The 26,317-nt window shown below is 42.3% G+C and overlaps 1 protein-coding gene across 1 annotated transcript; it reads right to left on the bottom strand.

The window, feature by feature from the left end:
- Positions 1-10,434: 10,434 nt before the first annotated feature.
- aoc2 (amine oxidase copper containing 2) lies at positions 10,435-21,115 on the bottom strand. The gene is made up of 5 exons (XM_042394123.1): positions 19,442-21,115; positions 15,248-15,366; positions 13,322-13,488; positions 12,276-12,408; positions 10,435-12,162 (listed from the first exon to the last, which is right to left on the bottom strand). Exons 1-5 carry the CDS (start codon positions 20,997-20,999, stop codon positions 11,872-11,874), a joined length of 2,268 nt encoding a protein of 755 aa, XP_042250057.1. The 5' UTR covers positions 21,000-21,115; the 3' UTR covers positions 10,435-11,871.
- Between the last annotated feature and the right edge of the window lie 5,202 nt (positions 21,116-26,317).

The raw sequence follows: 26,317 nt of genomic DNA, 5'->3' as shown, positions 1-26,317 counted from the left end.
AAGGAAGAGCGATTAAAAGTCAGCGCTCAGCTTCAATCAATAATGTTAAAAACCACAAACCAAGCCAGAAATCTTGGTGCATGTCGTGGGTTCGCTTTCAATGATGGCTCAGACGACGAGAAACTTCAGCGTGGTGATTTTTTATTCACACCAAGTTCCCCCAAACAAGAGTGGCAAAAATATTTACAGTGCAGGAGTGGAAAAAAACCCTAATAACAAAAAAAAGTATTTACACGACAGGTTTCACACTGGCAGTTTGTCACCCACATTGTTACTTAGCCACGACCAAAAACCCAACCAACCTGAATGAGCAGAGCTCCCCCTTATATATTCTTAGCCCCTCCCCCGGGCAAACCAATTACCAAATTATAGCATCCTACAATCAAATTTGACAACACAACAAACATAATTTCAAAAATCAATGATATATTTTGCATACAGGAAAAATGGCACTAATCGCCCTCCATACAGCGATGGCCCAAATACCCCCAAACCAAAATAAATCATAAAATATCAGTTCATACAATGTCGATGGTATAGTCCATGGTCACCTGACCCTCTTAAGTGCACCACCAAGCGCTATTTATAGTGTGTCCAGGAAGTGCCTCAGTTTGGCCCATGCCCGGAGGCAACCAGAGGCAGCAGCAGCAGGTAAGTGTATGTGTGTGTGTGTGTGTGTGTGTGTCGCGTCAGCGCCGAGTGTGCACCCTCGAACGCCTAGCGTGCAGAAAAGAGTTCGGACAGTGGGTAAAAGTTTGTGGGAGTGCAGGACCGCGGGACACAAGTGCGGGCCTGCAAGGAACAGTTTTCACAGGAACAGTGGGAACGCTGCGTGCTGTGCGCTCCCGGCACCGGCGCTCTCTCTCCGGCCAAGAGAGAGAGAAACGCACGCCGGTTAGGGCATGACGGAGCGTTCACGGGCGCCCCATCACATTATCCCCCTCCTCCCCAAGGTTGGCGATGTGCGGCAACCTGGAGAGATAATCTGCCACAACATTGGTCTTGCCAGCTCGATGTCTGATCTGGAACTGGAAAGGCTGGAGGGAGAGGTACCAGTGGGTGAGACGGCTGTTATGATCTTTCATGGAGTTCATCCAGATCAGATCGCGATGGTCGGTCTCTAAGTCAAATTCCCTCCCCAGCAGGTAGTATCTCTGACTCTCCAGGGCCCATTTTATGGCCAGGCCCTCCTTCTCCACAGTGGAGTACCTGGTTTCACGGGGCAGCAGCTTGCGGCTCAGGTACAGCACCGGTTGTTCTTCCCCAGGATCACCCTGGGCCAGGACTGCCCCCAGTCCCACGGCAGAGGCGTCAGTCTGGACCAAGAACCGCTGGCTGAAGTCGGGACTCCTCAGCACTGGAGAAGAGCACAAGCAGGCCTTGAGGGTTTGGAATGCGGTCTCGCAGTCCTCATTCCAGGAGACCGGGTTCCTCTGGTCCTTCGCTGTCAGAGCTGTCAGAGGAGCAGCGACGGTGGCGAACTGCGGGACAAATCTCCTGTACCAGCCAGCCAAGCCCAAGAAGGACCTCAACTCCTTCTTCGTGCTCCACCAGGTAAGTCTTCCCTGGGTTAGCAGCGAACAGCTTGGAGACTCGCTGGAACACCTGGCTCAGCTGGCTGCACTGGCTGACAGAGAGATGGTCAAGAGCAGGTTCAGCAGACTGGTTGAGGTCAGCTAGGGTAGACTCCTCCTCCCCTTCGCAGCCCACCTCCGTCACCAACAGGGATGCCACGGGAACCTGAACTGGAGCCTCCTTCCACTCCTTCAATAAGTTGACGTGGTAGATCTGCTTTGCCTTTTTCTTGTCCGGGTGGTGGATCTCGTAGGTCACAGGGCCCATCTTCCTGAGGACTGTGTATGGTCCCTGCCACTTAGCCAGTAATTTGCTGTTGGAGGATGGCAGGAGGAGCAGGACCTTCTGGCCAGGCTGAAACTCTCTGTGCCTGGCCTGTCGGTCATACCATGCCTTCTGGATCTGCCGGGCCTCACGTAGGTTGACCTCAGCCTCATCTCGGTACTTTGCCAGCCGGTCTCTCATCTCCAACACGAACTGGACCACACTACGATCGCTGGTGCTGGTTGCAGGAGCCTCCCAGGTCTTTAGCAGCAGGTCCAGCGGCCCCTGGACATCCCAGCCATATAGTAGCTCAAACGGGGAGAAACCAGTGGAAGCTTGAGGGACTTCCCTGTAGGCAAACAACAGGAAGGGCAACCACTGGTCCCAGTCCCGTCCGGTGTCGGCGACGAACTTCTGCAGCATCTTCTTCAGGGTTTGGTTGAACCGTTCGACCAACCCATCAGTCTGCGGGTGGTATGGGGTGGTCTTGATTGCTGCAATGCCCAACTGTCGATGGAAGAGCTGCAGGAGCCTGGAGGTGAAGTTTGTCCCCTGGTCTGTTATGATCTCGTCCGGAACACCAACCCTGGAGAACAGCTGGACAAGACACCGCAGCACAGCAGGGGCAGTGACAGTGCACAAGGGAAAGGCTTCAGGAAATCTTGTGGCATAATCGCAGACCACTAGAATGTACTGATGCCCTCTACTGCTTCGCACCAACGGGCCAACAATGTCCATGGCTATACGCCTAAAAGGGGTGGAGATAATGGGCAGAGGCTGGAGGTAGGCACGGTCTGATTGGCGGACATAGCAGGTTTTCTGGCAGGTGGGACAGGTTCTGCAGAAAGTTTGGACATCTGTATACATGGAGGGCCAATAGAATCTGGAGGCTAGGCGCAGATAGGTTTTGTTGCGACCAAGATGACCAGCCCAAGGCAGGGTGTGTGCCAGGTGCATTATCATTGGTCGACATGACCCAGGAACCACGAGACACTTGACCCCGTCAGCCAGTGCATACAGGACATCGTTGTCAATGACAAAGCATTCTTTTCCCTCCTTTGCCATATCCAGCCCCCCAACTGCTTTGGTGAACAATGTCTTACAAGTCCCATCCTCCCTTTGCAAGGCCCCAATGTCCCCAGGCACCTTCCATATGTCCTTTGTTAGTCCCTCTTTACAGTCTGGCTGCCTGGTTTTAAGCCCCTTTTCAAAATGCTGCTGGCGGTGAGACTTCCTCGGGCCCTTTGTGCCCCCCTCAAACAAACTGCTGTCCAGGGTTGAAAAGGGTTCTGGATCTGGTCCCTTTCTCTGCCATGGGTTGGACGTCACCCCCGCTCTGGCCTGGGCGCGGGTGATCACCTGACCTGACAAACCCTTAACCCCGTCACTGTCTTTGGCCTCCACATCCAGCAGCACATCAAGTAGCACCGGTAAGTCCCATCCCAGTATGGCAGCTACAGGCAGCTTTTCCACCACCCCCACAGTCATCAAATAGGGTTGCTCATCCACCACCACAGTCAGGTCAGCAGTAGGGTAGGAATGGCTGTCCCCGTGCATGCACAAAATGTCCTCCTGTCTGCTATAGTCCACAATGCCCATTGGCACTAAATCCCTACGGATCAGCGCCAGAAAGCTACCCGAGTCAACCAGAGCAGTCACAGGTTCACCATTGATGGTAATGTCTTTAAAACGCTGCCGCCTTCCCACAGCCCTTCCATCCTCAGCGCGGGGAGTGTAGCATGCACCACTCAGTTTAGCTTTTCTGATGGGGCATAGAGAAGCTTTGTGGCCTGCCTGCTGACAGTAAAAGCAGATGAGCTCCTTACTGGAACTGTGCTGGCTGGGTGCAGGGCGGAATTCTCCTGGCAGATGTGGGTTGGCTCTGGCTGCTGGTCTGGGCTGGGAAGAAGGCTGACAACCGGGACCACCTTGGTATGAAGCTGGGCCTCCCCTTCGTGCGTTGATGTACTGTTGCGCTAGCTTGGCCGCAGCTAGTCCATCTGTGGGCTCGTGCTCCTTCACCCAGGTGCGGATGTCTGCAGGGAAGACACGTAGAAGCTGCTCAAAATGATCTGCTCACCGATCTGCTCCTTTGTGTGCTGCACCGGACGAATCCATCGTCGGTAGAGACCCTTTAAGCGGTGGTATGTCTCTGATGGGTTCTCCCCGGATGGCAACGCCATGGACCGGAACTGCTGACGATACGTCTCCGGCGAGATGTCAAACTTGGTCAGGAGCGCCGCCCTCAGGTCCAGGTAAGAGTGAGCCCTCTCCTCGTCCATAGCCGTGTAGGCCTCAAGAGCCTTTCCGGTGAGTAGAGGCACCAGGCGACATGCCCACTCACACTCTGGCCAGCTCCATGTTCTGGCAATGCGCTCGAAGCGAAGCAGGTAATTTTCAATGTCCTCTCCTGCCAGGTACTGTGGGATCTTGGGGTCGCCATAGGGTCTGCTCTCAGGCCTAGGGGATTCCGCTCTGCTGCTCACCCTGTCCCTTGATCCCTCCATAGGTGAACTGCGGCGTGGCCGAGGGGCTGGTGTCGGTAAGTCCAGCCTTAGGCTCATTGTCGACTCCTCAGATGGCGATGTGGCTCTGTCGGGCGCTGGGCTAGGTGCTACCGGCCTCTGCTCTGCCACTGGCTGTCCTTGTTGCAGGGTTGGCATCGAAGCCCGTAGTCCTCTGAGCTCTGCCAGAAACCCCTCCTCTCTTCTCTGCTGTCCCTCCAGGAAGGTCCTCATGACGGCCAGCAGCTCCTCTCCGGCACTTGGAGCTCCCGGAGCTGCCTGCAGGGCTGGAGCAGCAGCTCCCCCTCCGTCCTCCTCCTCTGTGGCCCAGGCTCCCTCATCTGCTGCTTCATCATGAGCCACTTCATGCTTATGTGAGCGCAGTCCGGTCCGTTTTCCTGAGGACCGGGTGCGCCCCCGCCGACTGGCCATCCCACTTCTGACACCAAATGTCGCGGGTTCGCTTTCAATGATGGCTCAGACGACGAGAAACTTCAGCGTGGTGATTTTTTATTCACACCAAGTTCCCCCAAACAAGAGTGGCAAAAATATTTACAGTGCAGGAGTGGAAAAAAACCCTAATAACAAAAAAAAGTATTTACACGACAGGTTTCACACTGGCAGTTTGTCACCCACATTGTTACTTAGCCACGACCAAAAACCCAACCAACCTGAATGAGCAGAGCTCCCCCTTATATATTCTTAGCCCCTCCCCCGGGCAAACCAATTACCAAATTATAGCATCCTACAATCAAATTTGACAACACAACAAACATAATTTCAAAAATCAATGATATATTTTGCATACAGGAAAAATGGCACTAATCGCCCTCCATACAGCGATGGCCCAAATACCCCCAAACCAAAATAAATCATAAAATATCAGTTCATACAATGTCGATGGTATAGTCCATGGTCACCTGACCCTCTTAAGCGCGCCACCAAGCACAATTTATAGTGTGTCCAGGAAGTGCCTCAGTTTGGCCCATGCCCGGAGGCAACCAGAGGCAGCAGCAGCAGGTAAGTGTATGTGTGTGTGTGTGTATGTGTGTGTGTGTGTGTGTGTGTGTGTCGCGTCAGCGCCGAGTGTGCACCCTCGAACGCCTAGCGTGCAGAAAAGAGTTCGGACAGTGGGTAAAAGTTTGTGGGAGTGCAGGACCGCGGGACACAAGTGCGGGCCTGCAAGGAACAGTTTTCACCGGAGCATGGCTCCGCAGGAACAGTGGGAGCGCTGCGCGCTGTGCGCTCCCGGCACCGGCGCTCTCTCTCCGGCCAAGAGAGAGAGAAACGCACGCCGGTTAGGGCATGACGGAGCGTTCACGGGCGCCCCGTCACAGTGTAGTCATGGACTCAGATCTGAATTTCAACAGCCACATGAAGACAATTACAAAGTCAGCCTACTATCACCTGAGAAATATATCAAGAATTAAAGGACTTATGTCTAAGCAGGATTTGGAAAAACTTGTCCATGCATTTATCTTCAGTAGACTCGACTACTGTAACGGTGTCTTCACAGGTCTCCCTAAAAAATCGATCAGACAGCTGCCGCTGATTCAGAACGCTGCTGCTCGAGCAGCCAAGAAAGTGGATCATATCACCCCAGCTCTGAGATCTTTACACTGGCTTCCTGTCTGTCAAAGAATTGATTTCAAAATACTGCTGTTGATTTATAAAGCACTGAATGGTTTAGGGCCAAAATACATTTCTGATCTGCTGCTACGTTAGGAATCATCCAGACCTCTCAGGTCGTCTGGGACAGGCCTGCTTCCTGTCCCCAGAGTCAAAACTAAACTTGGAGAAGCAGCGTTCAGTCTTTATGCTCCACACATTTGGAACAAACTCCTGGAAAACTGCAGGTTTTCTGCAACTGTCAGTTCTTTTTAAATCACAGCTGAAGACTTTTCTGTTTGTCGCTGCCTTTTATTAAACCGAATTTGACGGTTAATATCTTACACTGCACTGTAACTTTTATTCTCCTGTTTTATCTGTCTTATTCTATTTTAGCTTCTTTCTATTTCAAAATTTGACACTTTTTAATTGTATTTAAATGTCTCCTTACATTGTCTTGCGTTGCTTTTATATTCTGTCTTGATACCTTTTATGCTCTATGTAAAGAACTTTGAATTGCCTTGTTGTTTAAATGTGCTATAAAAATAAACTTGCCTCGCCTCCATAAGAATTTTTTTGGATAAGTAAATGAGAGAGCTTCATTTTGCTCTTTGACCTCTCTTTGCAGCAACTCGTGCTACGCAAGGCGCCACTGCAGATTGTAGCAATGGTCCATAAACTGTGTTACTTTTGCTTTCTTTTACAAGTTGCACAAAAGACCATTAAATACAATTATATAAGTCTGATTGAGCTGCAATAAAAACTCAATAAACTCAACAATACAGCTAAATGAAAGGTTAAAAGCTTGAGATTTTATGAAGTTGGAGAGAAAAACATGGACAAATAAAACCAAAACTTTTTTTTTCTTTTTTTTTTTACATCATTCTATTTCATGTTTGTGTCTGACTGAGTGAAATCATTTCATCAGTGTCTGACTGAGTGAAATCATTTCATCATGAATAATTCTCACTCTAACCAGCACTAACTGCACATCTGAAGGGTGCTGGACTCCAGATGGTTAACAGAAGTTAAAAAAAGGAATTATTCCTATATTTTTTTAATATTTCACCTTTTATGTATGCACATTGTATAAAACCTTATTGATGGATTTCCATGAACCCCACCAGCTCAATGTTCTTTAAGTGTTCTGTGACTGTTGAGGATGTGTTTATGTGCATTACAAAACATACTCTGGCTCAGGCTGGAACGGCTCCCATGGGTCTGTCACTTTGCTAACAATTTCCAGATGTTGTAACACAGTGTCTCCACAGGGCATCACTGTATAAATCTGTATATTCTGCTCTGACTGATGGCAGTGTTAGAAGTGGAGCACGGTCATTTCACTGCTATTTTACAGTCTGCGGCATTTATGTGAGCATTATAATTATCACATCTAATTTTCTCTTCATAAAAAAAGGTGGAGCTAACCAGACAAAAGAGCCAAAATATAACCATACTGCTCTAATAAATATATTTATATTAACCATGGGTCAAATCACTATGTGTAATGTGAAGGTGTTGTTCATGGTGACAAACTTAGAGAGAATTATCACCAATTCTGCAGTTCACCTTAGAGAGCAGAGCTTCATTTCATTTTGTGGTTATTCTGCTGCCGAGGGAGAGGGAGAGGGAGAGGGAGAGAGGGAGAGAGAGAGAGAGAGAGAGAGAAGAGAGAGAGAGAGAGAGAGAGAGAGAGAGAGAGAGAGTGAGAGAGTGAGAGAGAGAGAGAGAGAGAGAGAGAGAGAGAGAGACCAACACTGGCATTCTTAAACAAGTGCAAGTCACAGAGGAGCATGAAAGCCTTCACAGAAACATTTTATTTGACCTCTGAGGCAAAGAACCACTTACAATGTGACACAAAGGGACACACACACACAAACAAACACTGAACCTTACATGCATCCATCCCATCTGCTGACTCTGTTCCCACGAAGTACAGTCTCTAGAGTGAAGTTGGATGTGTGTGTGTTTTTTTACCCTTGCTTTGATGGTCTGGTTTCAATTTCCTACCTCCTGGAAAAACAATGTTGAAGAGTGAGACCTACACATTTCTCTTTGTGTGTGTGTGTGTGTGTGAGTGTGTGTGTATTTTCAGTGACTCAAATTTCCATTCAGTCTGTATAACAATGTTTTTCTTTTAGTAGCATTAAGTAACCATAACCCTAACCCCAAAGCAATGCTGAATAACACTAATATTATAAAATCAAAATATATAAATTCTTGTATGAAAATTTTGAGAAATTTGTTAAAACTAGTGTGTGTGTGTATGTGTGCATGTATGCACATTTCTATCCTTATTGGGACCATCTCTGGTATAAACTTTGGGACCAATAGTCTTCATGGTCCCAATGCGGCAAAACGTCATTTCTGAGGCCCTGGTTAAGGTCACGGGTAAGGTGTGAATTGAGGTTAGGTTAAGGTTAGGGTTAGGCATGAATTGGTTACGGTTAGGGTTAGGGTTAGGCTGTACAAAATGAATGGACAAGGATAGCTGCACAAACTTGTGTGTTTGTGTGTGTGTGTGTGTGTGTTTGTGTTTGCAAAGGATCAGATGCAGACCTCTTCTTAAACAAATAATCTCTTCAACAACAACAAAGACAAAGTTCCTCTGAATTCTGCACTGTAGAAAGAATATCCAAAATGAGTAAAACAACAATCAGATGTTCAGTAGTCCCAGCCTCGAGCCACATCAGAGAAGGATCCTACTTTGGATTGAATGTTCATATTCATCAGTGCACTCATTTACACATAGTTGACTGTACAGTGTGAGTTCACAATGTTTATGTCGTAGTTTACATCACAGTGGTTCATCAGAGAAAAAAAGAAAGAAATGTGTCTTTTGCAGTGCCATTTGGATTAATTTTGACTTCACGCTAAATAATATTAGCTAGCATAAAAGCAGAAATGATTGAAACCATTATGAAAAGATGATGGATGATAGCTCTTGAAACTTTGTTGCTTGCAAAATCTCAAATTATAGATCACATTTCTGAAGATGACATCTTATGGTTTTGAAATCCCAGGCAACACAAATTCCATTACTCATGTTATAACTGTTATTCCTGTTAGCCTAATAATAACTACATTTTTGGTCTATTTCAGCCATGACAAATACTTTGTGGGATCAAACCACAGAAATCTTTAGCCACATTGACCTGCTAGGGGGTACTGGGGCAAAACTGCCTGTATTACTGTGTGATCCAAAAAAAACCAAAAAAACAAAATTAAAGCTGCAAGCAGTGTTGGTTGGGACCTCACACTCTGGCCCATCGGGATCAGATCATTTTGCTTTTTAAAAATGAGGGATATTTATTACAAATGTGGTGTGCTTTTATTTTGAAAGATTGATTGACAGGATGAGAATTTTCTGCAGGGTGAGACATGTCTGTCTTGCTCACACCTGTGTCATCAAAATCATGCAAGTTTTGAGCCCATTCACTTGAATTTCAATTAGTAAATTGAAAACTCTCGATGAGTTTGTGTGTAAAACAAATTGTTTTCCTAATTTTCATCAAGTCTATTTTTAGAAAAGGAAAGACTTTTAATCTACATGACCTGGTGAAAGCTTGATTTGAATGGAGAGTGTGAGTGAACCCACACCTTTTTGAACATTAACTGCTTCCGCATAGTTTTAGATACAGACTTCATTTGAACTTTAAATGAGTCACAAGACTTTGACCTACAAATCTGGAATTTACATGTGTTTTCTATCTTTTATTGTTTTTAAGATATTAGAGTGTGAGTCTTTTCTTGCTCCTCCTGTGATTTTATAATCAGTTATAATCAGAGTGTGTATTGCGGAATGTTTGGCAGCACTGAGGGAGTGACATCGCCAGGAGCAGCTGGAGAAGAGGATTTTGAGTATGCTTTTTGTCAAATCTCCTCATAAATCCCATTACTTTAGCCAAATCTTACATTAAAAATCATTCATTAGTAGGAAATTTCACGGTGAATCCATTGATATAGGTTTGAAAGTGGTCAGACTTATAGTTTAGATGTCAGAAGCCTCTGTTTGACACAAAGTTCATGCCCATAGATTGCCTCCCCATTGTTTTACATTGTAAGGTGTGATGTGGCACTGCAACTTTCAGGTCTTACAAAAATCCAAACCGTTCAAGTTATTACAAAGTTTTTAACAAATTTTTCACCAGACCTGATGTGTGTGCCAAATTTGGTGAGTTTTTGAGCATGTTTTGGGGGTCAAATTTAGGGTTTAAGTCCCGTAATAATAAAGAAAGAAAGAAAGAAAGAAAGAAAGAAAGAAAGAGAAAGAAAGAAAGAAAGAAAGAAAGAAAGAAAGAAAGAAAGAGAAAGAAAGAAAGAAAGAGAAAGAAAGAAAGAAACAAACACACAAAAAACAATAGGGTCCTCGCCCTTAGTAGTCCTCTGCCTTTTGGGCTCGGTCCCTAATTAGAAATATGCAACATTAGTCTTAAAACTATTCAAAACAGGGCCTCAAGATTAGAAAATAAGGCAAGACCCATATTATCATGTCATTTGTATTTTGCTTTAGTGGTGCCTATTACCAATCTTTCTTTAAATCAATAAAATTACTACAGACCGGACCAAAATCTCATGTGCAGAGCCAAGCCAAAGATGAATACATCCTTCTAGCATGTATTGTGTGTGTATCAAAGCCTGATATGTCTTTATTCCTTTGTGGTGTAGAGATCCACTGTTGCCAAAAATATAACGAGCCACACTGTTCCACTTAATGACTCACACTGTTCCACTGTTTGACATGACCCTTCATTATCATAAACACAAACACTGCACATATCTGTAGTTTACTTTGACTTAATCCCACACACACACCCTCCTGCTGCCAGAAATACCAACACCGTCCTGCTTCCAGAAATACTCACTAGAACACCAAATGTGGATTCATCCTCCACTGAAAATAGTCCCCAAGAAATGCATAATTTCCCCGTTTGACTGACATTTGTTAAAAACTACAGTGGCCAGCTGTTTTAGGAAGTTACAAGACATTTTCAAAAAATTACATGTTCAGAAAGAACCAAAGGGCATGGTGCTGGGGGTACAGGTGTTGGAACTAGAACTGAAATATCATTTGAATTATCATTGAAACCATACAATAGATTGATTCCCTACATTCTAGTCAGCCATACTGTATGCATCCATCAAGGCTACATTACCATCCGAAAGGCCCCAAGTTCACCGTGTAACAATTATTTTGTGATAATTTGAGTCATTGCAAATTTGTCTGGAAATATACTGTACAGCGCTAAAGCACAACATAAAGAAAAGCAAAAAAGAAAAAATTAAGGGCTTTAAGTTGTCTACTGTATTGCTACCTAGTCTTGCATTATGTTTACATGGTGCATACATTTGCATGTAATGAAATTAGAACCATGGAGAACAGAGGGGGGTAGCTTGTCTTTTTTGTGGAGTTACATGTTGGAACTATTTCCCCAGCGTCTTTGTGCAGTGTCTCCTGCTATAGCGCAGGATTGTGATATATAGTCTGTGAACAATTGGTCTGTACCTGCACAATGGTACCAAACCTGGCAACCTCACTGTGACGACAAGGCTCCAGGAGAAATTGTTCCAGCATATAACACCCCCTAAAACCACAAATTGTTGTGTTTATATTACTGTTTGTGTATTGACTAAACAAACCTGATACAACGTGAGAGAGTTAGAGTTCAGCTCTGTGCTGGACACACAGACATGACCATCTCAATCTCAGAGAGAAAGTGTATAACCATATTCCCAAAAATGTTGAACTATTCCTTTACTCAAATTCCTGCAGCTGTAAAACATGTGTAGCACAAATAATTTTCTGTCCCAAAACCCTATAAACCTCGACATAAACTTCATGATGGATTGATTTGTAAGCCCAAGCACATGTCTGAGCTCATCAGGGCTCTGAAGCTGTTGCGTTTCAGTGCTCAATAAATCAGACCCAATCTTCAAACTTCATGACTCCCTCAAAGCCATGGTAGGTGAAGGGTTCCAGCGTGGGGCTACAGGTCTCTTCAGCAAGGCAGGCCATCCTGTTGTTGTCACAGCTTTCCTCACTGCCCGGGCTGAAGTACACCCCATCAGCAGAGTGGATGGACGGGTCATTGTCAAAGTAATTGTGGGGTCGCAGCAGGACCCCACCCCCATTGCCCACGGTTACCGTGTTAGGGATGTCCTCGGCATGAGGGATGTGGAGGAAGCCGGTGGTCACCCAGGCAACCAGGTCCTAGGGACACAGTTTCAAACAATCATGTAAATGTCTTTATTTACATCTCCTAAGGTTCATTACCATGTTTGTAGTTTTCTATGTTTTAACATGCAGATTCCATCTCAACACACCTCGTCTTCAATGCTTTCGTTGTCTTCGATGTACTTGCTGAAGTCAACAGCTGGATTCCAGATGTTGTTTTGATTGTACAGGCTGCTGCTAGTCTGCTCTAAGTCCTTCTGCTTGGTGATGGCAACCTTATACCTGCAGAGAGACAGACAGAAGAGACATCACCAGACAAGAATGTTAAATTTTACATCCAAATTCTTGTTCTACAATTTTTATGCAAAGCAACTACACTATGGTTAAGGTTAGGAAAAGATCATTGTTATGGCAAATAAATTATGGTGGAGGTATGGTTGGGGATAAGCAATGAAAATACTTGGTCAAGATTAAATTACAGTAATCAAAAAAAACTAGGTCTCCTGCTGAAAGGGCATTACTGATTTTTGGCTGAGACTGAATAAAGAGAACTGCAATTTCACTGAGAGGAGATGAAAGCAAACTACTTTCTCCTTGTCTATGAAAGTTAAAAATGATTTGGCTAAGGTCTTCAAGGGTAAAAACCATAACTGAAAAACCTTTGTCATTTGATTTTCAAGCGAAAGGTTAAAGTCTAATATCACTCCGAAATTGAGGGCTGTTCTCATCAGGATGTGCTGCAACATACAGCAGTGTGTCGTCTGCATACAGGCGAAATTTAATGTCATATTTGCATAATATGTAACCCAGTGGCATCACATAAGTGGTCCCAATATTAATCCTTTAATTTAGCACATGCAAACTCCCATCAGGCAGTGTATGTAACTTCCTTCCTCCAAAGTACTTTGACTGGAGGAAATTGTCCCCACAGAAACAAAAACATACAGTCTGACTCCCGGACTTCCCTGTCCACAGGGGGGCTGATTGTTACTTTCAAGCCATGCTGCACAGTAAGTACTTACTGTAATTTTCACCTGAATAGTTTATAATAAACTCAATCCAAGTGTTGTATTCAATATTCATGTGAGTATCAGTAAAACACATTGTCAAACATTATTTTCAATCATCAAGATGAAGAAATGCTTGCTATTATTAGCTTTTGAGGATCTAAGGTTTTTTGACTGTCCAGTCTCACCTGGCCCATGACATGGCCCTCTCCTCAGCCTGGCTCTCTGGGAGGTGGTCTCCAGTAAAGCTGAACACCTGCAGCCTGTAGGAGCGCTGGTGGCCCCAGCGGTTGGTCTTGTTGCTGGCGATGTGGAGGTAGCGAGGAGTCTTGGCGTCATAAGGCAGAGCTGCTTCCTGTAGAGGTGTCATACTGGACATTAGTCCCACGGCTAATGTTTCAAGAGTAACTTTGCTCGCCAGAGCACAGTTGGATTAGGAAAAGGTTGTCTCTGAGTGTGTCATAAATGGGCTCCTTGACAAGTTGTAACTTTAAAAAGACAGCTTTTGAGCTGTCTAATATCCTGCAATATTACCACAATGATAAAACATATCTAGTTATACAAGTGATTAATTAAAATCCTGCAGAATAAGGACTCCACCAGCATCTAACTGGACAGAAGTGACATATAATAATCAATTGTGACAATGACATATTCTCTTTGTAAAGTTGTTATAGCAACATGTTAGCAGACAGTTGCCTAGTTACACATCCAGAGAACAACAATGGTGTTGATTTGAAGTCCAGATGATGAATGTAAGTCCAATATTCAATCTTCTTTTAATTCTGGTTTGGGCTCCACCAATTCTGAAATATTTGTGTGTTGCTGCTAAATGCTCCACTATGTTCACTGGCTAGTTGCTAGCTTTGTGTGTCTGCTGTTTGGTGCTGAACAGGTAGTGTACAGTGTAGGTTTATCGGAGCTTTTTCACTTAAAAAAGCTGCCTACTATTGCTGAAGGTTGACAGAACCAAAAGGTTTGGGCCAAAAAAACAAAACAATGAGATGAAAGAGAGAAAACATTCTACAGTTTAAAACTGAGGGGAACTGAAGAATTGGTGACAATTCTCTGTGGATTTGTTACTATGAGAGACTCTTTTCATGTTAGACTTTGTGATTTGATCGATTGTAGACACAAAAATATTGATTAATGTTGCTTTAACGTCTATGGCTCAAGTGTTGTGTCTTAGGCTGCTATCTTGCTCATTGTCAGTGTGACTTCCTGCATCCGATGTAACATTGTGACATTGTAGCTTTATTCAACACAATCTAAAATGAAAGATTTTGATTGGCTATATGAAAACAGATCAGTCATTTAAAACAATGGATTGCATTAATATATATTCTACAATAAATTTTACAGCATTAAAGATTCACAACAGTTTTGGGAATTTTTTCTTTATTAAATGTATGCAACAGGTGCATCAAAATCTAATGAAATTAAACCTGTAGTGTAAGAGTGAAGTTTCTAATGTGTACAACAGATTCCTAAATTACAATTTTTTTATTATAGATTGTTACTTTTACAATTGTCTAATAATAAAAGATGTACTCAGCGATTGTTGTGTTTTTTTTAAAGGACATTAAAAGACAAAATACCTGTGCTAATTGCACAGGTATTTTGGAATAAACTCCTTCATTACAGAGGCAATTCATAAATATGACAGGCAGTGGTGGACTCAAAAAATGTAAGGGGCACCTGATACATTCAATAGGCCCTGATCAGCAGAGAACAACGATGCATGTTTCGTAAAAAGGCTACATTCTTAATTAAGATTAACAACATAACCCCCTGAGTCCACCAGTGATGACAGGGATAATAAAATTGTACCAGTTGGTCAATATCCAACTATGCTGTCCAGTCATCAGGATAATTAACGCTATCAGAACAATCATAATATCCATCAGATGTCCAAAATGCTATCTATAAAAATAACACTGGGAGGCATTCTGGTGTCTAAGCAGAGAACATTTTATGCTCTCTCCACACTGTAAAGGCTTGAATGGTTCATAATTTTGTTCCCCAATGTTGCTTATTCCTGTTACTATCATCTAAATACTGTCAACTGAATGCAAGCGAACATATAAAGGAAGTGAATGAACGTAAAGGCAGACCTGTTCTGTTTTTAGTTGCTTCTCCACCAGCTGAGGGATCATGGCGTAGTGATCAGACATCCATGGCAGCGACACATTGACATACTCCATGTCTTTCGTCTGGAACATATTCTTCACTCCTGGAGAGGAAAACAGGCAAAATGCTTGGAATCATAATTGTTTTTATGTTTCTAAGACAACAATGGTGGCTAAGCCAAAAGAGACCAATACTAGGCAATTTGGTGTCAGTTACTTTCCATTTTTACATAAATTTAAAGCTGCACTATTCAATATGTGTACGTTTTCAATGGGCCACATGACTACATGTAATGTGACAAACCCACAGAGAATTATCACCAAGTCTGCAGTTCCCCTCAGCTCTACAGAGCTTTTTAGAGACTTAATTATCTTGGTTTTATGGCTGCAACTTTACTGTTTTGGTTCAGACTGTGTAGTCTGACAATTAGACATTGGTTTACATATTTCTGCATATCTGTTCTCTCAGTTATTTCAAATCAAACCACAATGGACACACAGCCATGCTTTGTGATGGATGATTGTTCATCTTTCCTTTTCAAAGCCTGGACATCAAAGGCATCACTTCCCTTTTTCCACAAATATTTGGGGTCTTAGTTATCTCATCAGCTACTGATAACAGGCTAAGGCTAAGGAGTATCTGGTTTTTACACTACAGCAGCCACAGGGCTTTAGACCTGCATGAGAAATCAAATGAATACACTCAGCTGTGTGGTTAAAAAAAAAATCGGCGGTACTTTGGGTGCCTCTTATAGGTGAGCAGGGATCTCTGAATCTTCCTTGGCTGAGTTAAAGCTAAAGTTAAGCTATTTTTTACTAACCATAAGACTCACTTTATATTCTACACGGTCATGGTCGGATTAACCTTTTACAGGGACGTGGGGCAAAACTTTGCTGTTGGGCCCCTTGTGATGTACTCTGTTGCTTTTCAGCTCCCACTAAAGTGTATACAGCAGACTTTATTTAGGTTTATGTTAAATGTATTATAGTATTAAAAGTTAAGGTACTAATTATGCAGAATGGCTCCTGTTAGCATGTTATACTATTATACATTCCTTATATTGTTGTTATTATTATTATTACTAATGCATTAATGTGTAAGTAGAATTTTAATAATGTAGTTACTACAATAACTACTTCATATACTGTTGGCTAGTTTAATCAATAGCAATGCATCATGTTTTATGAGCTGATCATGTGTTTTCTATACACAGTCTTTATCTTAAGTAGTAACTATAGCTTAGAGATAAATGTAGCTAAGTAAAAAGTACAGTATTTTCCACCAAAATGTAGTGAAGTAGAAATACAAGGTAGCATACAATGGAGACAAGTAAAATACATGTACCTCAAAACTCCATGCATGCACTGAATGGGACACAGCAAGCAGCAGCCAGAGATGTGAGAAAAAATAGGCACATGTCCCATAGCAGACGCCTAGAATTGTGTGTGTATTAAAAATTGTTATTATTGAACATGTTACAAAATTGTTGCCTAAATAAAACATGTTTCTCTAAGAATTGATTTCTTAAATACTTGTTTGACCTCCATAATCAGAAACAGGGCCATAGCTTCCATTAGGCCACTGAGGTGAAATTGTTGGTATTTTTCCTGTAAATGTGGGTTTTTTTGCACTCTGAGAGAGCTTACAATGTCATTTTTAAAAAATTTACAGTGAAACACTTGGTAGATATTTTAGACTTTATATGTTTAAATTTGGTGACTTTAAAGTTATAATTGTTAAGATTTTCGTTAATGCAAACCCTGTCTTTGATACTATTTATATATAAGCAGTAGCCATTGAATGTAATGTAATTCTGTAATTAATTTTCTATATAGTGTGGTGAACACCACATAGAGACATGGACATAATCCACTACAGTGTTGTTATATTGTGTTAAAATAAGGACAAAATTCACCACAGTAATGTTCTAGTGTGTTATAGGGGCGAGTGCTCTTTTAGAGTTGGTTGCAGGTGTGACGTGAGTTGCTGTGACGCAATGTTTGTGCGTCTGTTGGTGTCAGTTTGGTGTATAAATGATAATACGCTTTATGTTTTAGAGTGGAAACAAGTCTCATGGCTCCTTTGTTCCCATCAACTCCTACAATAGTAGATTTTATTGCTAGTGGCAGATTCTGCCACTCCCACTCTGGATTTGCCTTCACACGCACATGATAATGCAGTGTTACATTTTGAAATTTGACTGTTTACTGCTAATGCTAACCCAGTATTAAGTGTTAAGGAAAATAAATGACACACTTTGTGCTCTTCACTGGAAACAAGTCTCATGGCTCCTTTGTTCCCATCAACTCCTACATTGGTGACCGTGTTTTGGTTTTGGGCGTTTCCCAAGACTTTCTGTTGTTTTACAAACATGACGATGCCTTCAGCACTGATGGACAGCATGCTAGCTCTCCTGGGAAATCACAGGCCGTGCTTCCTTTTCATTAAACTGTTCCTGCAACATCTGCCAACGCAGGTACGGGCAGCTGTAGCTAACACAGTAAGTTGCAGATTGCCATGCCCTGGCCAAGGAGGCTGATACATTTTTCACCACAGGTCAGCAACGCTGCACAGCTGTGCTGGGCCCCACCCACATCAACTCATCGCAGCCTGGGGACACAGTGGCTATCGCTGTGGCAGCCCACTAACAGCAACCCACAGGCCTGCGCTATTATCATGCGTGGTAAGGACCCAAAGCTAAGAGGTGCTGCTCCCTGTGCAACTTCAGTGCGTTAGTGCTCATTAGTGCCACGAGTGTCGGGCGCACATGTAGCTTGTTCATCTTCTGACACTAACTATGGACGGTGACTTTCAGTTCGCTCACATGTGCACTCAGTGGTTTCAGTAAGAGCTGCACACCTCCAACTCCTCAGTAAGGTATCCAATTTTACTGTGTTCTGCTATTGCTAACTACTTGTGCTGTGTACAGCATAAAATCAGATTGATTTTGTTATTATTATGATTTCTTTATTAAAACATTGTGAGTTGGTTTGGTTACTGTAAACAGATACACCAGCTGCTGTTCTGTATTTCCAACAGAGTAGCTGCTCAACCAGCGTTTGCTGTCATATTAAATGACACTTGCTGTTGCCATAACTAACCATGAGTGTCGCCAAATTACCCAGGATTGAAATCTTAAGGATTCCAAAGTTAAGGCCAAAAAGTCCATCTAGATCTTCTTATTGGGACATGAATTTACAGACAGTGTAATTGAACTGAATGGTAACTCTTTATTTTACAGGTCCCTTAATTTTATACTAATTTCCTTGAAATTTTCTGAGATTTTCTGAGTTAGAAGATATTAGAACATTTTACAGAGAGGGTGGTGCAATTTGGTACAAATTATAAGAAAAAATAGGAAGTGTTAAGTCGGTTGGGTTGGTATGGTAAGTACCCACTCATTATATTTGGGTTCATATGTAGCTGTTAATTTGACAAATTTCTTAAATAATTATACTCTCGGCAATTGTTTTACTGACAGACAATACTTAATTTTTAGTACGTTTTGTGTGTCAAATTATTTATTAGCATATTAGGTTTTTCCAATAATGTGTAACTGTTAATGCTTGGGACATTTCTTTGAAAGGGTTGTATAATTTGGTAGTATACAGGAATTTTCTACACAAAACTACTCACTAAAAACAAAGTATTTTATGTCAGTTAAAGAATTGATAGAATATAATTTATTAAGAATTGTGCAAACTAACTTTATGACCCACATATAATGAATTGGTACTCACCAACTAAACCAGCTTACCTCTTTTTTTTAATGTTTTTTTTTCTTATAATTTGTACCAAATTGCACCACCCTCTCTGTAAAATGTCCTACGAAAATTATCATTAAATACCTGCAAATTACTCAGAAAATTCCAGAAAAAATGCATAAAACTAAAGGACCTATAAGAATAAGCGAACTGAGTAAATAAAATAAAAATATCAAATTAATTAAAACATTTAGAGACTTTATTCTTGGTGTCTGGTCAAATTTCCATACCGCCCATAACCACATTATTTCTAACATTTCGTTGAAATGCACTGACAGGCGCGTCAATGAATTTCTATACATGAACATATAAATGTAATCAGAATTTTCTTTATTTGAGTTTTTGTTTTCACAATATAATGCAGGTCTGTATTGCCCTCCATCCAGCAGCAGTCAGGTTATGTACTGTACTCACCCAACACGTCCAGGTCCACTTTGAAGTTGATGAAGTGGGTGTGGATGTTCCCCAGGACATTTTCTGCCACCTGGTGTCCGTACTTGAGACTACCCTTCATCATGTAAGAAGAGGAGATATATCCAGTGGCGTGCACCTTGGCCTCCACTGATCCGCTCTGATAGAAGATGAAATCCCACATGTAGTCATAGTTACCTATAGCTGTGATGGTCCTGAACACCAGGGCGCTGTTCACCATTCCTCCATAACTGTTGTGGAAGAAGTCAGAGAAGTGCCTCCGCAGGGGCTGACCCATGTTGTGCTCAAAGATGCAGATCGAATTCTTAAACCTGATCGGGATAGGGGCATCTATGTAGCGGTATGTGTCCACGTAGGTGGCTTCGTAGGGGCAATCCACGCCACGGACCAGTTCGTGTGCGAAACGTCCTATCCCGATGCTCGAGTCCAGAAACTTGGTGAGCATCATCCCAGGCGTCACTGAACCGTACACTGACATGGCCTCCTGCACGCTCAGCTCGTAGACTATCCTCTCGCCCTTAAAGCGCACATCAAACACCCGCATGCCCGTGAGAGAGCTCAACCCGAAGGCGAAGCTCCAGTCCAGGTACAGGACGTGGTTGTTGCTGACGCTGTAACGCTGGCCCTCTGCGTAAAACTGCTGCGGGCCGAGCTGCAGAGACTCGTGTCTGGGTTTCAGTGAACCATGGTCAGCCGGCTCCTTGTAAGGTATTTTCTTAACAGACCCAGCATCATATTTCTGTCGAAGTTCTTCTACTGTGTCGAAGTATTGGCCGTTATAAAGCAGCTTCTCCACTCTCCAGTCGGATGCGTTAACGCTCCCATGGTTGACCAGTACTTCAAAGCCCACCGGGTGGATGTACATGCCGCTCATATCCCTGAGGAAAGATACCCAGGTCTTCCTGTCCCCAGATCGGACTCCGCGGGGCATCTGCTCAAACGCGTTCAGACTCTTGTCCACACTCAAGTCGAAGCTTTCTTTCAGGAGCTTCCCTAGCTCGGAGAAGACTTTCTCCTCAAAAAACTTGAAAAGCAAGGCGTACTCCCCGATGGTGACCGTGCGTGCATTGATAGGGAGCTCCGTCTTGTACCTCTCCTTGGTGACATCTTTGTGGTATGTCGGCTTGGGGAGAGGACCCACCACGTACTCTATGATGTGGCCCTTGGCGCCGTGGAAGACAACCACCGTGGCCTCTCGCACCGGCTTGGAGCTTTTCCCGTCCAAATAAGCCAGCGCGTCCGCCTTCTTAGGCAGAGAGAGGTCTATTAAAAACAAGAAATTTTCCGACGGTTTGGTGATCTGATTGGTGGATATGTCCAAGTCTGTCTGCTTGAGCATGTACTCCTGGACCTGCAAGTACTCCTCCCGGGTGAGGTCAGCGAACACGCCGCTGCGCTCGTCGTGTTTGCCCCGCAGTGGTTGGACACGGTGAGCAGAACATTTGGGCGCCCTGTTGGTGTGGATGCAGATCAGGACGATGTTGAGAATGATGGAGAAGAGGACAAAGAGGATGAGCGTCCATTTCACAAGAGAGTTCATCTTCGTTTCATTACGCACTGACTTGGAGGAAGAGAGGAAAGGAATGGGAGGCGCGACCCTCAAATCTTCTGTTTCCCACCCATCTCTACATGGATCCTATACCCCTCTGCCCCTCCCTCCTCCTTTGAATGGCCAGTTATGAAACTACTCCAGCCTCTCCGCAATCACACATGCCGGCGGGACTGTTTTACGCACACTGACTATTTTACGCGCTACAGTATTTATTTGTCTAATAATCATCATAGATGCTTTCAAGAGCAGTAACAAAAGAAGGTTATGTGAGCATTCTTGCACATTCAACAAAAAACCCCAAACCTCTCAGTCATTTGAAATACAAGTTGAAACACACACACATTCCATACATGTAGACATAATGCTATAACCACGAAAAAAATGAAATAGGCCCACATTTCCTATTTTTCAAGACCAAAAGTATGACTATCCCACCTTCTTTTTCTTCCATATGTATTTTCAATTTGTTCTACTGCCATGACAGTAATGTAACATTTGTGTTTCTTAAGCATATATAAAAATATATGATAAAGGAAAAGAAAAAAAGATGATTGCAACACAATCTGAAAATAATCAACAAAATGAACTGTTATTTTAAAAAGCATCATATTTAGATATTTGCCTCAAAAATCTAACATGTGTAATATGTGTTGGATCTGGTAAGATGTGATGTGGAGCCCACAGCAGTAATCAGAGCTTTTAATAAGGTGCACCAACCAACGTTTCGACATAAAGCGTGTCTATAAAACATCACAGTCCAGTGGTTCCCATCGGAACCGGGCCCCTGCAAAGGGTCAGCAGATAAATCTAAGGGGTGGTGAGATGATTAATGGGAGATGAAAGAAGAAAAAAACAAAGTTCTGATACACAAATATGTTTTTCAAACTTTTTCTCTAATCTTTGATTTCTGGTGAAATATTGGATCATTTGAACATTTATTGAAATGAAAGCATGTGAGATGTTTAGAGGGAAAAATCACTATTTGGTGGAGCTGTTAACAACTCATAGACATGTGAAATGTGACCCCGACTACACACTGCTTTTTATAAGACGTAAAAAGCCAAAAAGGTTGGAAACCACTGGTTTCATCTTTAACAATGTGTTGTATTTTAAAAGCTTGTTATATTATCCATCGAGTCAAATCTTCTGCAAAGTAACTAAAGCTGTCAAATAAATGTAGTAGAGTAGAAAGTACAATATTTCCCTCTGAAATGTAGTGGAGTGGAAGTATTAAGTAGCATCACATGGAAATAAGTAAAGTACAAGTACCTCAAAATTATACTTAAGTACAGTACTTGAATAAATGTACTTAGTTACTTTCCACCACAGAAAAAAAATATGCATTATGTCTAAATGTTAGTTGCTGCACCTTATTAAAAGCTCCACATCTCATCTTTTCAGATCCTGCCTCAGTTGTCCTGTCTGTTGAAGTGCACAGACTCCTATTCCATGTATAATATATGTGTAATAACAGGATTTAAATTTCTCTTGTTCATTAACCCACCTAACGGCAAAGAAATTCTACAGAGGACATGACCTCGGTATCCTCAGTGGTATTTAGTGCCTCTGTGTAGGTAGGTGGAGTTAGGTGGAGGTTGGGAGTCTTTGTCGTGTGGCAGGAGGTAAAAACTCACCCTGCTGTGCTTCTGTCTTCTCTCAATAGTAAAATAAGCTAATTCTCTCGTTCTCTGTTAGGGCCATAAAGTCTGCTCTCAAAAAACCATTACAAGTCTTTCTTTTGCCCTAATGTTTTAGTATTTTTGAACATGTGCAGAGGAAATGTAGCTTTGTATGGATATCTGTGTCTGTGGTTACAGATTAATTCAATTTTCATTCACAATTTTTGTGTTCATTCTAATCTTCTGTTTGGGGTCCTGGAGACCCTGGGTCCTATTAATAGCTCAAAACACATACTTAACATTGTTTTATCAGCTTGCTATGTTAAGACTTTTTCTTAATTGTATGACACTTGCTTAGAAACATGATTTTGAAAGGATGACATTTTTCAGAGGTTTGCTACAGAAAGTGATGCATTACTTCTTTTTGGGCTCTCAGAGACATCAGTTATGACCCCAAACATAAGTACCAATAACGTCACTCTGTATGATAATCAATTTAATATTTCTTTAATAAGGTCAGAGGAAAACAAAACATATTTGAAGGAAAACACATAAAGTGGGGTCCACTGGACACCAAACAATGAGGCTGTAAAACCAGTTTTCAACAACTGCCTCTTTGAATCTCCGGCTAATGATCACATTCTTTAATCTGTACTTTGTTCAAGGGGTTATTCATTAATTCAGATTTTTTATCTCTAGTTGGACTGCCAGTTGGAGTTCTTTGTTGAGGGATTACCAGCAGGTCACGGACAGTATTTTATTTCCTCAGTAGTTTACTGTGTTCTTCCTTTGGGTGGTTTTTACTGAATGAGATAAGCTTCATCCAAGTGTCATCCTGGTCTCTGACCTTTCTGACTTCATAGTGGTCACAGTTCAACACCTAGAACATCAATTACTTACAAAAGCATCGTAAACAGCAAATATCATGCTGTTAATAGACAATCTGAAAAGTCTGCACATCATGACTTATGCAGAAAATAATCATAGGAAGGGCTTGACCCCAAATGTCCATGCATTAAATGGTATTTTCTTCATACTGTAAGTCATGGTGTGCAGACTTTTCAGTTTGTTTATCACTTTTTTTCAAGTTCTAACCCCATACATGACATTTTAAAGAAGAAAAGTTTGAGTTTAGCATGTATCTTTACATTTACAACTATCTACAATGGGACTGAGTCGTGGTGGTGTTTTTTTCCAGCTTTTGGTTTTACTTTAAAACCATCATCAGTTGCAGGTGTCAGAAAATAACTGACCGGATACACCAGGAGTAAGAACGTTTTGGTTGTAGCAAGAACATCTTCCTCAGTTTCTTGATATAACAATAAAACCTTTTCAGCGCATTGCTGATCCTTGATTTTTCTTCTCTGGTGTTCAAAAAGAGCTCATGAAGAAATTTATTATTATAGGCCTATTATTATTCAAAACTACAGTTGGACCTCATGTTATGGGTAATGGCACACAGGTAGAAACAGGATGGTGATATTCTAGGGATATAATGACTGTGTGCTCACTAAATTCAGTTTTAAACTAAAAATGAAAGCTTTGAAAGAAATAGCATCGCCTCTGTCATTTGTGTGCTAAATATCAGTGGATGTCCTGGTATTTACGATAGCCATAGTGACTCCTTTACAGCCTCTTCTCCCACTGCACTGCAGGAGAGCTATGTGCACATTACTTGGATCACCATAACAGCACACAAGGACAGGTTTCACCCAGGAATGATCACTTATTTGCTGGTATGACCCGGACAACTGACACGTTGATTGACCGTGAAATGCATCGATCAGTTCACATGTAAGCTTAATTTTAAGGATAAGGGTGGCGATTTTCTATGCTTTTCTTACTGTCAATAAATCTCTAAACAAACTAATGAGCCTAAACTCTTCATAATGAATAGAAGGACCATGTCACCCGGTGCAGCGGTCTGGCTCACTGATGTGTTTGTAATAATCTTTGGACAACAATGGAGGCTCACAGTTCATTTTTGGTTTGGCTCTGCACATGAGATTTGTTTATGATAAGAAAAAGCCTTCTCCTCTGAATAGTGAACAGAACAGCAGGATTCTGCAGGGACTGATAGGGTTACATTGTTAAATATGGAACTAGATTTCACTTCCTTACAGCATAATAGGTGTAATCAGTGAATCCTAATTAGACCTGTCCTGTAAATTGTCCCTCCCCAATCAGTGAATTTAGACCTGCAGACTGCAGGACCCAAAAGAGACGGGTCTCCTGTTGTTGTTGTCTTCCAGGTCCTGTGAGGTCACACAGAAGAGGAAGTCAGTCCTAATTGGCCCACTCATGACCTGCCAAGTTTCTTGGTAGCGTGGTGGGAAATGTTTTTCTCCGATTAAGCTCAAAGCTGATATTCTGTCTGACATTCCGATGTGTTTGAAAGCCGCAGGATTTTTCAGACTTACCTCCAACATGTTGATGCAAGAGGACAGTCATGGGTTTAGCACAGACTAAGGCCAGTTAGGATGAAGAGAAGGTAGCAATTTGATGATATTTTCACATGCAATGAGCAGTAATTTACTTTGACCATAAATTCTCACACACAAATATTATTATATATGCCATCATTAGACTATTAATACTGAAGCATCAGTGTTAGAGCAGCATGTTACTGTTGTAGCTGCTGGAGGTGGAGCTAGTTTCAACTACTTTATATACAGTTAGCTAGTTTAGTCAAGTGGTTCCCAACCTAGGGGTCTGGCCCCTCCAAAGGGTCACCAGATAAATCTGAGGGGTCATGAGATGATTAATGGGAGAGGAAAGAAGAAAAAACAAAGTTCTGATACACAAATCTGTTTTCAGTTTTTGGACTTTTTCTCTAATCTTTGATTTCTGGTGAAATATTGGATCATTTGAACATTTATTGAAATGAAAGCATGTGAGAAGTTTAGAGGGAAAAATCACTATTTGGTGGAGCTGTTAACAACTCATAGACATGTGAAATGTGACCCCGACTACACACTGCTTTGTGTAAGACGTCAAAAGCCAAAAAGGTTGGAAACCACTGGTTTCATCTTTAACAATGTGTTGTATTTTAAAAGCTTGTTATATTATCCAATGTGTCAAATCTTCATCTGAAAAGTAACTAAAGCTGTCAAATAAATGTAGTGGAGTAGAAAGTACAATATTTCCCTCTGAAATGTAGTGGAGTGGAAGTATAAGGTAGCATCAAATGGAAATAAGTAAAGTACAAGTACCTCGAAATTATACTTAAGTACAGTACTTGAGTAAATGTACTTAGTTACTTTCCACTGCTGATTAGCATTAAAAAGAAAGTACAGCTGAGACTGATGGGAATGTCATTAGTTTTGCAGGTATTTGGTCATTTGAAATGAATTGTGAAATTGTAACCTGAAAAGTTAGACCATCACCACTTATTCCTGCACCTTATTCCTATAACAAAGGTCATGGAAACTCACACACTATAACATGAGACTACAGACTTTGGTACACTAAAGTGGTGGATCAACTGGCTGACTGACACTGCCATACCTAGAGCTTCCCTGCTAGTGTCACCTGTAAAGTTACAGGTATTAAGATATGTAGGCTATCAACTATTAAATTAACCATATCAATGCCAACCCAGAGGAAAACTGTGCTGCTCACAACTATATTTTCTGTGTCTTTTGAGAAGTAAGTCATCATTATTTTGAGTGCACTGAATGCCAAACT

This window comes from Thunnus maccoyii, chromosome 18 (genome assembly GCF_910596095.1).
Source record: "Thunnus maccoyii chromosome 18, fThuMac1.1, whole genome shotgun sequence".
In the NCBI taxonomy this organism is placed as follows: Eukaryota; Metazoa; Chordata; class Actinopteri; order Scombriformes; family Scombridae; genus Thunnus; species Thunnus maccoyii.
Note: the sequence above shows the minus strand (reverse complement) of the source record. Positions and strands in the feature narration are given on the sequence as shown.